The following is a 13,898-nucleotide window of genomic DNA, read 5'->3' as shown; positions in this document are numbered from 1 at the left end:
CCCGGACGACCTTAAAAGATTCAGAAGCCAGTGAACCACTAGGAGCGGCTGTCTGGCAGAACTGGCTTTTAAGGTGGACTGACATCTAGCCGATCTTAACGGCTACTTCCAGTGCGGTGTCGCCTTTAACGCTCCATCCCGCAAGCGTCAGTTCCCGCGAGAGCACGGCGCGGAAATCCCGCGATAGCGCGAGATAGTTACAACTCGCTCTCCTATTGGTCCAAGGACACTGTTGTAAGATGGCGCCCTGTGAAATATGAGTAGTTGAGAAAAAGACAACGAAATAGTGAGTCGTCTAGCGAAAATAAAGAAAAAGTAGAAAGTAAAGAAGCCCGTGGGTGGGAAACGGCAGCAGCTCTTCGCGTCCCTGTTTTTTGGAAGAGGAGCCCCCGTTTCGGCTCGTGCCTCGGCCCCTGTTGAGGAAGACAGCTAGCAAGCTAGCTAGCGCGCCTGCTAGCTTTGGAGGTAACAGAAAGCTGAAGAAAAATACATGTCGTCCCCGTGACGCCACAGACAGGAGGATTACCTCGATGTCTAAACTCACTACGTGTTGTATTGTGTTGTTGCTCGTTCCCGCGGGCGCGTTACACGTTGTCAAACACAGCTGGGGCTCGGTATTTATTTGCGAACAACGCGCAGGCTAGGTTGCGCCGTGTACCTGGCTAACCTAGCTTGACGTGTGATCACTGATCAGCTGTTCGATCAGCTGTGATAGAGCAGCGGGGAGACACACGTCCCTTAACCGCGGTGCCAAAACAACCCGCATGTGCTCGTTGTGCATCAGCGTCCGCCGCTGCGTTTGAGCACTGCAGCGGATTTGTAAAGTGGCCGCGCTTTTGTCCCTGCTCGTACACGGAGAGAGATTTAACCCTTTAGTATTATCCTGTGTGTGTGTGAGAGGATCTATAGGTCTGTTTGTAAACACTGCGTGTGACTGCTTTCTGTCCCAAAGGGAGAATTGTTTCATTACAGCAGTATCCATGCACACAAATGAAGTTAAATATTAAAATGCACAATGTATAAAAATAATTGAATAATAATAAAACTACAAAATAAACTATTCGGTTCGCCCAGAGGTCTTTTTTTTTTTTACCATATTGATTGCTTTTGATTAATAGTATTTATTTGTTGATGTAGACAATGTAAACACCTAACTTTGCAGCTGCTTTAAAACAATCCTAAATTTATTCCTCCCGGAGAAGAAGACACGGCCGGCAGCGATGAATAACTCCCTGGATGGATCGGGCTCCTATGAGGAGCTGGTGAGGCAGAAGGCTCGCAGCATCCCTCAGCACCGCATGAAGGAGTTCCTGGAGTCCCTGGCCAGCAAGGGCCCAGATGCCCTGCAGGAGTTCAGCCAGCAAGGCGGCGACGCTACGACCACCACCACCACCACCACTATGGTCTACCAGCAAGAGGCTAACTGCATCTACACCGACAGCACAGAGGTGGCGGGGTCGCTTTTGGAGCTGGCCTGTCCGGTAAATCGGAGCTCTATTTGTCACCAAATCGGTCTGTGAAAGAGCTCCGTCCGGCTCTCTGACAGGCACTGTCTTCTGATGCAGGTTCAGGTGCAAGTCCAGCCGCAGCAGCAACAGATACAGATACAGGAGTCCCAGCAGGAGTCTGTACAACAGAATCCAGAGCAACAGATAGTTCAGGTTTGTACCTCCATTTTTTAAAGTTTTAATGTTCAGTTTCATCCTTAATTCACGCAACGTTACCTATTATCTCTATTTTCAGGTGCAGATTCAGGGCCAGCAGCACAGTCAAATGCTGGGCCAGGTGCTCCAGGTGCCCTCCGGCTCCCACCAACAGCTGCAAGGTGTGACTACTGCACAGCTGCTTCAGCCTGGGGATCTCACAGAGGAGCAGCATCAACAGGTACGCACACGCACCATGGGAGAGTTGCACGTTTTGTCTGTCGCCAGAGTTTTTTTAATTTAGTTAGCGGTAATAATCGCCCTTCTGTGTGTTTTTAGCTGCAAGCCCAGTTGGTGGCAGCCGTCGCAGGAGGACAACAGATCCAGATCCAGACAGTGGGGGCGCTGTCTCCCACCCAGCAGCAGGACAATGTAGAGAGGAGAGCACAGGGGACCGCCGTGGCCACATCACAGGGAGCAGGTGTCCTCCAGCCTGCCAAAAAGCGTAAGGTTGACATGCCCATCACGGTGTCCTACGCGCTGCCCGGTCAGCAAGTAGCCACGGTCCTGGCTATCCCACAGGGTCAGGGCCAGCAGCAGAGCTACGTGTCCCTGCGGCCGGACCTCCTCACCGTGGACAGCTCCCACCTTTACAGCGCCACGGGCACCATCACCAGCCCCACGGGGGAGACCTGGACGATCCCCGTCTACTCCGCTCCAGCCGGCTCAGGAGGCCGCGAGCAGGTCACCCACATCGCCATCCCGCAGGAAGCCTACGGAACGGTGCAGGTGGCGGGGTCGAACGCCACGACGATGATGACGATGCCCACGCAAGTCACCGTCGAGAACGACAAGCTGAAGAGTCAAAGTCAGACGGCGCAGGCCGTCTCCAGCATCACGAGCGCCGGGGGGATGGGAGGCCAGGAGGAAGTGGTGCACACACTGGCTGCTAACACGCTGTTCCCTGCCCAGCTGATGAATGGAAACATCCACATCCCAGTGGCAGTGCAGGGCTACTCCAACACTACACAGTCCCTCATCTGGGATCCACAGCAGCAGGTGCTGCACACACAAGGGCTGTCGGGGCAGGACGCTCAGCATCTGCAGGTGCTAGCGCAGGTGTTGTATTGCTTTGTCTTCCTTTTTTCATTTTGGCCAGACACACACATTCACACGTATTTCTTGCTTGCACGAGGTAACAGCGTTGGTGTGTGTTTGCGGCTGTGCAGGGTCAGACGTTGGTGGCAGAGATCGATGGCCAAGGCCAGCAACATGTGCAGGTGCAGGAGCTGCTGCTGCCGGCCACTCTGAAGCCGGAGGAGGGGCTGGAAGTGTGGCGGCTTTGGGCTCAGCGGAAAAACCTTGAGTTGGAAAAATCGGACACAAATAAACTCGCCCCAATTGGCCGTAAGTGCATGCAGAGAATGTTTTGTTAGTGTGAAGACAGCGCCTTTCCTTTTGACGCACACGTGTGTGTATTACCATAATCTCTTCTCAGTCAACACAGTCACTGATTTGTGTGTTTTCAGGACGCCAGGCACTGCGTTTCCAGGAGGACTTGGTGTCGTCTGCGGTCGCTGAGCTCTGCATGGGTCTCTCTCTGATGACAACAGAAGCTCGCGGGTTGGAAGAGGAGTCTTACGAGGCGGATGTTCTCTACTACGTGTTTCTGTGCATACAAAAAGTAAGCCAGGGTTCTTACGGTCATGGAAAACATGTAAATGTGTTATATTCATGTGTTCATGACGTTCATTTAGATTGAAATAATGAATCTGCTTCTAAAAGAAAGAGGCTCAAAGTATCAGCAGCATACATACAGGCATCTATATAAATGTTTATTCTTTTAATCAAACTATTGTCTCTCATTCATTTGAGTCATTTAAGGTTTACTGTATGCTTTGAATCCTCATTGTTAGTTTAAATACTACATTTTATCACTTTTTACTGTTTACACACACATTTCACACAATGTTTGCTCATGAACATTTGGTTTAAAGTCATGAAAATTTAGGGTAAAGTCCTGGAAAAGTGTTTTAAAGTCACCGAACTCTGTTGGTTAGAATGTGAACCCTGTGAGTGCATCTCGCACACAGACGCACAATCACACTCTGCGTTCAACATCCATCCCTGTTGATGTGGAAACCCTGTTTGACCGAGTGTCTCGCTCTCTCTCTCTCTCTCTCTCTCTCTCTCTCTCTCACTCCCCCCCCCCCCCCCCCCCCCCCCCCCCGCCCCTCCTCTCCCCTCCTGCAGTATCTGTGTGATAACGGTCGTGTGGACGACGTGTTCTCAGACCAGTACTACACTCGCTTCGCTCACAGTCTGCACCAGATCCTGGAGCCTTGGAGGTCGTCTGTTCATCCGCTAGGTAGGTGTGTGTGTGTGTGTGGGAGGGTGTGTGTGAAAATCTCAACTAACATTATCATCTCAGATGTAAATCCTACCTGATGTTCACGGGGCGTGGCCCAGCGCAGGCTGCTGTTATAGGCCCGTCAGGGGGAACGTCCCACCTGGAAAGAGTCCGGTTGTTTGGTCTCTCAGGTGTTTTCTGTGACGCCCATCAGGATCCGAGCGCTTCTTCTGCCTCGGAGTGTTTGCACAGCTGCTGTCAAAGTGCTCATTTTACTTTTGGTGGATGTGACAGATGACTGTGTTCACTGGTCTGCAGCGCTCGGTTAGCGAGCTGGACGACGACTCAGAGAAACAGGTGTTGCTGCTTCAGAAGACCCTCTCTGTCCACTTCTATCAAACTAAGATTTATTTAGCGGATTAGTCCTTTTTTAATACTTCATCTTTTTGGCAACTTCTCTGATAAACGCAGGATTAAGATTCCAGATGTTTTACTGTCATAAGCACAGAAAACAGTTATTCTACACAATGAAGAGATTATTTTACTCTGTCGTCCCAACACAGAAATACAATAAACTTAAGGTAAACAATAAATGAATAGAACAATAAAACACAAAATATGAAAGTCAACAGTATTGCATAAAATATGATAATATTATTGCTATGATAGGATAAAATATGAGAATAGTATTGCTGTAATAAGAGTGTTGTATCTTTATACACTATGCATTGTTACAATATTGTTCTGACAACATTGCTACAATGTTGCTACGACATTGCTACAAAGGTGCTACAGCAACATTGCTACGACATTGCTACAAAGGTGCTACAGCAACATTGCTACAGCATTGCTATGACGTTGCTGCAACATGGAGTCACAGCAGTCGTTCACAAAGTGGATTTTTGTTCCTTTCTTTGTGGAGAAACTACATTTTCCAGATCTGTGGCTTAAATCCTGCGAGCGTTAGTTGACTCAGCGTCTCTGTGCTCGCCCGGTGTGACGACGCCGGAGAGGCGGCAGGTTCGGTCCTGAGCGTTGAGTTTCTGCTGATGGCTCTAACTCAACCAACCGAAACAGAAAGGAGCGTTCCAGAAAGCTGCTGTTGGAGGTTGAACCCTCCAGATGAAGAGACGCTTTGATTCCTGCTAACAAACATGTAACACACGAGCTGCCAGGTCTTCACATGCTGCTCCCTTCCTCCCTGCAGGTTACATCATTCCCAGTCATGTGACGGAGGAGATGCTGTGGGAGTGCAAGCAGCTGGGAGCTCATTCTCCCTGGACGCTGCTCACAACGCTCATGTTCTTCAACACTAAGTGAGTCCCTGTCAGTCCTCACAGGGATCCCCCATGATGCCTTTAGACGCCCGGAACCCACTGAGCCAACCGGGCCACCTGTTCTGTGCTTCTCAGGTACTTCAACCTGAAGACGGTGGATCAGCACCTCAAGGTGGCCTTCTCCAAGGTGCTGAGGCACACCAGGAAGAGTCCCAACAACCCCAAAGACAAGAGCACCAGCATCCGCTACCTCAAGTCCACCGAGAGGTTCATAGGACAGAAAGGTAGAGACGCTCCTGAGTGACGGGAAGCCTCATGCTCAGGACCAATAACACGCCATGAACCATGTTTACTGGTTAGTTTACTCTGTTTACTGGTTTGTTGACTCGTCTGTCTCCTGGTCTCCGCTCAGTCACAGACGACATGTACTCGGAGCAGCTGGAGGACCCGGAGAACCCTCTGCGATGTCCCATCAAGCTCTACGACTTCTACCTCTTCAAGTGGTAAATATCTAACTTAACCCCTTCAGAACTGAGCCGTCTCCGGAGACAGGAAGTGACACGCAAACAGGATGCAGAACTAATTGACGTCATTCCAACGGCCTATAACATGACTCGTATAAATGTTTATAACATATAAAAGTTTATAACATATAAAAGTTTATAACATATAAAAGTTTATAACATATACAAGTCAACATGTTCATTTTCATTTGTTTAGAAGATATTTATGATAAATTCAAATGTGTTTACTTTTTATTCTTTACAGTGTTTTAAGCCTTTATAACAGAAGATATAAAGACTACAACTAGACAGGTGTGAAAGTTACATATCTCCTGGAATAAAGGAGCAAAATAAAAGACATATTTTGACATATTTATTGCGCAACACTTCTCTACACTCGAGTGGTTAAACTTGTGAAGACACCGTTGCTAGGCAACTGACCCAAAAAAACATGGATGCTGTGTAATAAAGCATTTTTTCCACACAACAAAAAGTGAAAACAATATTTTTTTTTATCTTTTCTGCCTCTTAACAGTTTGAAGAGAGAACAAAATAAAACTTTCATTTATTTTATTTTGACCCAAAACCTGGTGTCTCAACTTGTGAATAATAATTAATTAATTCATTAATTAAGAGTCACGGTTCAGTAATATTTCAGCTGATATTTAGTGTTTTGGCCTCAGACTGAACTAGAAGGCGTCTCCTCTTCCTGCAGGGAAAGAAGAAGTCATTGTGTAAAGAAACAACAGTTGTCGTACATTGTGTAGAGTCACACTGCACACACATGATAAATAGAGAACATGATCCTCAGATCATGAGAGGAACAGTGTGTTTGTCTCTGATGTCAACAGGAAGAAGTAAACAACACATTTAGCTCCTCCCCCGCTGGAGGAGTGACACGTCGTCTCTCTGCAGAGCGACGATGTTGTAGACGCCACAAACTGTTTGACGTGTTTCTCCGTCAGTCCGCAGAGCGCCAAAGGCCGCAACGACACCTTCTACCTGACGCCGGAGCCCGTGGTGGCGCCCAACAGCCCCATCTGGTACTCCACGCAGCCCATCGCCACGGAGCAGCTGCAGCAGATGCTCGCCCGCATCCTGGTCACCCGGGAGATCCAGGACGCCATGAACATGTCGGAGAGCGCGCACTAGTCGGACTCCTTCCTCCTCCTCCTCCAGCCCGGCCCTCGGTTGCTCGTCATCAGTGGCTCATCTTCATCTTCTCTCCGCTCGCGCCCTCTTGTGGCCGTTAGGGGGACGGCATGTGCAGCAGAGTCGCTCCACCTGTTTCTGTTTGACCAGAGGAAGTCTTTCTTTTGAACCTGGACTCTAATTTAAATGTTTATTTGAAGGGTTTCCATCCCCCGCTCTGGTTTTAATCTGTAATATAGTTCATGTGTGTTTTGTCTGGGTGGGCCGGCGCTCTGCTGCTTTTTTTATAACGGACATCCTTTGTTGCTCTCCTTTGCCTTCTGGTGTGTTAAAGCTACATGAATTAGCCAAATTATTGGTTCAAAAGCAAAGATATTTCCCGATTGTGTGACCTCTGACCTCGCTGTCTGCCACCGGCTGAGTTCCCACGCTGACTTCTGGAGGATTCTCTTCCTGTCGGACCGGCTCGGCGGCATGAAGTCACATGACGACTCGCACAGACTTTCCTGCATCGCGGCGTCTGAATGCGCCCGAAGCTAATAGCACTTAGCAGGAGGCGGAGCCGCGGATCACTGCTGGGTCCTCTTCTGTTTCTGTTCACCACAAACCCCCGAAGTCACTCACCGGATGAGTCCCTGTTGCATCATACGTGTTTATTACGCCACAGAGGAGGCGAAGGAGCGGCGTGACGTTCATGTTGTATAATGTACATAAATCTACTCGAAGCTCCTCTGAGCGGCAGAGCCTGTGTTTTTGAAACATGACCTTTTTTTGTACAGCCACCACGTGTGTGTGCCTTCCTGTGAGTCTGCTCTACATGCACACGCGTGTTCTACCTGCACACACACATGTTCTACCTGCACACACACACACGTTCTACCTGCACACACACACACGTTCTACCTGCACACGCTCCGTCACACTACAGCGTTACAAAGTGATGAACAACGATTAAAAAACAACAACAATCACATCTCTGAATCAACAGTGATGTCACGGCGTCAACAGAGGAGGCAAACAGACACACACTGTGAGTTGTGTGGACGTATTTGTGTCAGAGAGCAGCGACTGACTCACAGGAGGAACCGGTCGGACCGGACCGGCCGGTTGCTTCCTCCCTCGGTTCTTTCCTCTCCTCTGTTCTTTCCTTTCCTCTTTCCTTTCCTCTGTTCTTTCCCTCCAGGCTACAATCCAAACTGCTGCGTCGGCGGTTTCGTCGCCACAATCCGTCGATGCCGGTGTTCCGCCTGCAGGACTCGTGTTCCCCGCGGCGTCCCATGAGGGCTCTGGTAGTCCTTGTCTTTAGCGTGTTGCGTTGCGTGTGGTGTGTTCAGGGCCCGTGTGAGTCCTGGTTGGACCTGGAGGCCGGCAGCAGCAGCAGCCGCCGCAGCAGCGTGCCGGGTCCTGAGAGCTGCTGCCGGGCCGCGGGAGCCGCCTGCCGGTGTTGTTGTTGTTGTTGTTGTTGGGGGCGTCTCCTCCGCCGGCCCGAGGAGCCGCCGGCTTGATCCTGAACGCGGCGGTTCACTTCTGCTCCCTGAGCCGGTGTTCTGCTGGGGGATCAGAGGGGACGCTGACATTCAACAGAGTTCATATTTCCTCACAGCGACTTGTCGCTCAGCTGCGTGTGATCTCACCGGGACGAGCCGACGCCGCTCAGCCACTGCAGCAGACACTGATGCACCAACACGTACTGCTCCTGAGGGAGGAAAGGTCACGAGAGGGAGGAAAGGTCACGAGAGGGAGGAAAGGTCACGAGAGATGACGTGAAGGGAATCACAGCTGATGTGTGTCTGCTTCTCTACAAACAGCCAATGAGATTTCTCCATTTTATACATCCAATATGAAGCTAACTTCAGCTTTTAATTATTATTATTAATATTATTATTCTTCCTTCATTGTCAGTCTGTATTCTTACTTGTTATTCCACATCAGTCGGGTGCTTTTCAAACGGTTCTATATAAATATTCTGGTGCTTGAACCACTCTGGGTTTGAACCCAGGACGTTTGCAAAGGAAAGGAAGTACTCCTATGAGAGTACTTGCAGTACTCGCAGTACCCACCAGGGTCTGGACCATCCACATGCGGTGCAGCCTCAGGTCCTCCACGGCGGCCCGGATGTCCGGCGGGATGCCGCGAGCGCAGAGCTGCATGAGCCACAGCGCCGCCACGAAGGTCCCCGAGCGGCCCACGCCGGCGCTGAGGAGACGAGGAGCAGCGTTACGACACCGCCAGAGGTCACGCGGGGGTTAAAGGTCAGAGGTCACACCTGCAGTGCACCACGGCCGGGCCCAGGCGGGGCCCCGCCTCCACCTGCTGCCGCACCAGCTCCGTGAAGGTCACCAGAGAGGTCGCGTCCTTCGGGACGCCGCGGTCCGGCCAGGACGGGAAGTAGAAGTGTGTGACGGTCCGGTCTGCCGGACACGCTCTCTGACACACACACACACACACACACACACACACACACACACACACGGTTGGCACAAGGGATACTCTTCATCCTTCTCTTCTTCTCTCCTTCTACTATTTCTCTTCCTAACTCATCCTCCTTTTCCTTTCCTCTCCTCTTTCTCTCCTCTTCCTTTCCGTCTTTCTCTTTCTTTCCTCTCCTCTTCTTCCTCTCCTCGTCCTCGTCCTCCTCCTTCCTTCTCTCCTTTTCCTATTTCCTCCTCTCCTCTCTTCCTCCTCCTCTCCTTTTCCTATGTCCTCCTCCTCCTCCTCCTCCTCCTCCTCTTCCTCCTGTCAGCATCATCAGCTGTGTGAGCTGCCTGCTGCAGGTGCATGTTTGACCTCTCACCTGTCGGATGTTGATGGAGGAGATGAAGCAGTCCGGTCCGTGTTGCTGGGTTACCGTGGTGACCTGGATGCTCCCGTGGTGAGCGGTCTCTCGCTCCAGAGGCCAGTACCTGTCACACAGCACCTGGAGGAGGAGGAGGAGTCACGGAGGAGGGGGAGGAGTCACGGCGGAGGAGGAGAGAGCGCCTTGATGCTTCAGGCAGCAGGCAATCACATTATAAAGATATTCTGATCATAACTATGAACATCCAGCGTGATATGAGCCAGATTCTCCAAAAAAGCCTCCTAGAGCGTCAATAAGACACCTTTTTGGAAAGATTAGGACCTAAAGAATCAGAATCTGCAACAAACATCGCAATAAAACAAAGTCTTGTCCTGTTAGGAAGAAGTTTCAGTCAAGAAACTGTCGTTCGGTTCAAAAATGATAAGAATTATGTATTTTATGCCAAAGGATTGTCTGATGGGGCATGCTGGGTATTAAAATGGCTGCGGGAGGATTTTCACACAGTTTCCAAAAGGTTAAATGTTAACTATAAAACCTGAGCGTGTCCATGAATTACACTCAAAATGTGAACGTGAGAAAGTGAAGCCGACCAATCAGAACGCCGCGTGGTGCCACCTGCTGGTTGTTCATTGAAGTACACTTTATTTTCTGTATGAGACAACAACAACAAATCCACATGCAAGTCTCCCTATCTCTACATCATGTTATACAAATAATGATTCTTTAGTTACAAAATATATAAATATTATTAATATCAAACAAAGTCTTGTCCTGTTAGGAAGAAGCTTCAGTCAAAAAACTGCGTCGTTTGGTTAAAAAAATGGAAAAAATTGACGTATTTAATGCCAAAAGATGGTCTGAATGGGGCATGCTGGGACTTAAAATGGGCGCGGGAGGATTTCCGCACACGGTTTCCAAAAGGTTAAAGGTTAATTGACCCAAAGAGGACCCACGAGAGAGATCCAGACCTGGTCCTTGTGTCTCAGCGCCGTCACCATGACGATTATCCTGACGTTCTGCTCCCACACCATCCTCCAGAAGTCAGCCGTGGTGTTGAGCAGAGGACCCTGCGTGCAGATGAAGTCTCTCTCCGACCCGCCGCCCTGCACACACACACACAGACACACACACACAGACACACACACTGCGGTGAGGCTGCAGGGCGCCGTCGTGGCGTCGTGGCGTCGTGGCGGCTCTTACCGGCACGAAGTTGGCGTTGATGTAGTCGGTGTGCGGCTGCGCGCCCTGGACCGACAGCCTCACGCGACAGTGGTCGTCTGCAGCCGGACGGAGAGTAACACAACACATGAGTCACACACACACACACACACACACACACACACACACACACACACACACACACACACACACACACACACACACACACACACACACACACGGTTACTTCCTGCTGGCGCTCGGCGCCGCACTCACATGGCAGGATATACGGGTACCGGTTCTTCTGCCGGTTCACCCCCGAGTCTCCGGCGCGGGCCGGGAGCTCTTTACCGACTTCCTCCAGCTCCTTCAGGACACACACACACAGACACACACACAGACACACACACAGTGAGACCTCTGGTCCAACGTTTCATAAATAAAAATCATTTTTAACAAGAGAACCTCAAACTCCTGCTTGAAGCCTCGGTTGTCGTCGGCGGCGAGCGCCTGACAGCGCAGACGGAAGTCCTGAAGGATCTGAGTCCTGGATAAGGTCTGCACCCTGGAGGAGGAAGAGGAGGAAGAGGAGGAGGAGGGTCAGTACCTAAACAAACACCAGCATGAACAGTCTTTAGTTGTCTTAAGTCTGCAGTTAGTCTGTGTTTCTGTTCTCCATGTGGTCGAAGCTTTAGTGGCTTAATGTTCTCCCCGGCGGGCGTTCCCTCCTTCATCATCATCATCATCCTCATCATCACGTTTCTCAAAATAGTGTCAAAAAAAAGAAGAAAGTTCCAATTTGAGTAGAGTTGAACTAACGGCTGTTAGAGGGAAGGATTCATGCTGAATACATGGAAGTAAACACTGAGTTTAGTTCATGATGCATTATGATGATGTAATGCTGCTGATGCATGACATCATCATTTGACATTACTTGGTGATGGTCTTTAACTCTTAAGTTCTCAGGATGCTTTGACTCACCTCATGTTGGTTCCGGCGCTTCCTCTCGTACTCGATGATTTAAATGATTTACAAGTTGCTGCTGTGACAAAGAAGACACACAAAGACACATTAAATTAAAGCAAAGAGCCGCTGATGAAGCTAACTAGAAGCTAATTGTCCTCCTCCCCTCTCGCTGTCACACAATGTTGCTCCTGAAGCGTGGGACTCCAGGAAGAAAAGAGAACTTCAGAGCAGCTGTAACATACATGACACAACATGTACAACATGGACCAGATGAGTTTCATGTAGTGCATGTTGTACATGTTGTACATGTACAACATGTACACCATGGACCAGATGAGTTTCATGTAGTGCATGTTGTACATGTTGTACATGACACAACATGTACACCATGGACCAGATGAGTTTCATGTGTACGTGTTGTACATGTACAACATGTACCAGATGAGTTTAATGTGTACATGTTGTACATGTTGTACATGTACAACATGTACAACATGAGTTTCATGTTGTACATGTTGTACATGTTGTACATGTGGTACATGTACAACACGCCATGAAGACACGCTTCGTTCTCTCATGTTTCTGCCTTCTTTTGCGCCCTGAAAGCAGCCGAGTGTCTTTACACGCCATGAAAACTACTCACCGCAGAAAGACACACACACACACACACACACACACACACACACACACACACACACACACACACACACACACACACACACACACACAGTGAGCTGGACTGACCTGACGGACAGAGAGCCGCTGCAGCAGGAAGACTGAACGCTTCCAAAGCGACTCGCTGAAGGGCGTCGACTGAGAGAGAGGACAGGACGCTCAGGTAGTCTGGTTCTAATTACTCCTCCAGGGGGAGGAGGAGGAGGAGGAGGAGGAGCTGGGTGGAGGCAGTGGGTGGAGACAGGAACACTAAACCTCTGGACAGGACTCACGCTCAGGTAGTCTGGTTTTAATCATTCCTTCTGAGGGAGGAGGAGGAAGAGGAGGAGGAGGAGGGGGCTGGGTGGAGAAAGTGAGTGGAGACAGTGGAGACAGCGGGTGGAGACAGTGAAGACAGTGGGTGGAGGCAGCGGGTGGACACAGTGGGTGGAGACAGTGGAGGCAGTGGGTGGAGACAGCGGGTGGAGACAATGGAGACAGTGGGTGGAGACAGTGGGTGGAGACAATGGAGATAGTGGGTGGAGGCAGCAGGTGAAGGCAGCGAGTGTAGGCAGTGGAGACAGTGGGTGGAGGCAGCAGGTGGAGGCAGTGGGTGGAGGCAGCAGGTGGAGGCCGTGGGTGGAGGCAGTGGAGACAGCGGGTGGAGAAAGTGGAGACAGCGGGTGGAGGCAGCGGGTGGACACAGTGGGTGGAGACAGTGGAGGCAGTGGGTGGAGACAGCGGGTGGAGACAGAGGGTGGAGACAATGGAGGCAGTGGGTGGAGACACCGGGTGGAGGCAGTGGGTGGAGGCAGTGGGTGGAGGCAGTGGAGACAGTGGGTGGAGACAGTGGGTGGAGTCAGCGGGTGGAGACAATGGAGATAGTGGGTGGAGGCAGCAGGTGAAGGCAGCGAGTGGAGGCAGTGGAGACAGCGGGTGGAGGCAGCAGGTGGAGGCAGCAGCACTAAGCTTCTGGAGGTCTGTGTGATGCCTCAGCGTTCTGGAGAGACTGGAGCTCATGGTGCTGCTGGTGTAGTTTATAATAATAATAATAATAATAATAATAATAATAATAATAATAATAGTTTATTTTGTATCATTATTGGACATTTATGTGTCACATTTATTTATTATGAGCTCGGCGACTCCAGAAGTTTGTCATCATTTTGTTGCTGTGTCTAAATAATAAACAATATCATCCAATAAACAAGTCATGTGATCATATGAGTCACATGTCAAACATCTTCATGATTCTCTTCTCAGGCAGCGCTGAAATGAATGAAGTTCAAAATGTTGGAGGTCTTTGTTGAAAGGTTTTGTTAGTTTAGGTTAGTTACATGTTAGTTTAGGTTAGTTACAGGTTAACATGCTAGTTTAGGTTAGTTACATATTAACATG

The 13,898-nt window shown here is 49.9% G+C and overlaps 2 protein-coding genes across 3 annotated transcripts; one reads left to right on the top strand and one right to left on the bottom strand.

Annotated features, from left to right (window-relative positions):
• Positions 1-193: 193 nt before the first annotated feature.
• Positions 194-7,701, top strand: LOC137800982 (transcriptional regulator QRICH1-like). Of its 2 annotated transcripts, none has more exons than XM_068598361.1 (12): positions 194-465; positions 1,203-1,481; positions 1,566-1,661; positions 1,744-1,884; positions 1,983-2,750; positions 2,873-3,050; positions 3,173-3,327; positions 3,897-4,011; positions 5,201-5,309; positions 5,406-5,554; positions 5,683-5,773; positions 6,739-7,701. In XM_068598361.1, the coding sequence occupies exons 2-12, from the start codon at positions 1,221-1,223 to the stop codon at positions 6,923-6,925; spliced, it is 2,250 nt and encodes a 749-aa protein (XP_068454462.1). In that variant the 5' UTR covers positions 194-465; positions 1,203-1,220; the 3' UTR covers positions 6,926-7,701. The 2 variants fall into 2 exon arrangements, with proteins under 2 accessions (XP_068454462.1, XP_068454461.1); XM_068598360.1 differs by having other exon boundaries at positions 1,983-2,762.
• Positions 6,032-11,866, bottom strand: LOC137800519 (receptor-type tyrosine-protein phosphatase V-like). The gene is made up of 10 exons (XM_068597754.1): positions 11,862-11,866; positions 11,346-11,445; positions 11,157-11,247; positions 10,923-10,999; positions 10,691-10,825; positions 9,720-9,842; positions 9,192-9,352; positions 8,986-9,121; positions 8,560-8,621; positions 6,032-8,472 (listed from the first exon to the last, which is right to left on the bottom strand). The coding sequence occupies exons 1-10, from the start codon at positions 11,864-11,866 to the stop codon at positions 8,256-8,258; spliced, it is 1,107 nt and encodes a 368-aa protein (XP_068453855.1). The 3' UTR covers positions 6,032-8,255.
• Between the last annotated feature and the right edge of the window lie 2,032 nt (positions 11,867-13,898).

This window comes from Clinocottus analis, unplaced genomic scaffold (assembly GCF_023055335.1).
Source record: "Clinocottus analis isolate CAN_PGR_092001 unplaced genomic scaffold, fCliAna1.0.p SCAF_4, whole genome shotgun sequence".
In the NCBI taxonomy this organism is placed as follows: Eukaryota; Metazoa; Chordata; class Actinopteri; order Perciformes; family Cottidae; genus Clinocottus; species Clinocottus analis.
Note: the sequence above shows the minus strand (reverse complement) of the source record. Positions and strands in the feature narration are given on the sequence as shown.

Bases quoted from the DNA above. Each gene is read 5' to 3' on its own strand.
- LOC137800982 (XM_068598360.1), top strand. From the start codon at position 1,221: ATGAATAACTCCCTGGATGGATCGGGCTCCTATGAGGAGCTGGTGAGG. The intron at 1,482-1,565 runs GTAAATCGGAGC...CTTCTGATGCAG, and splicing joins TTTTGGAGCTGGCCTGTCCG to GTTCAGGTGCAAGTCCAGCC. The intron at 5,310-5,405 runs GTGAGTCCCTGT...TGTGCTTCTCAG, and splicing joins CTCATGTTCTTCAACACTAA to GTACTTCAACCTGAAGACGG.
- LOC137800519 (XM_068597754.1), bottom strand. The intron at 10,826-10,922 runs GTAAGAGCCGCC...GTGTGTGTGCAG, and splicing joins TCAACGCCAACTTCGTGCCG to GGCGGCGGGTCGGAGAGAGA. The intron at 8,622-8,985 runs GTGGGTACTGCG...TTCCTCCCTCAG, and splicing joins TGTGGATGGTCCAGACCCTG to GAGCAGTACGTGTTGGTGCA.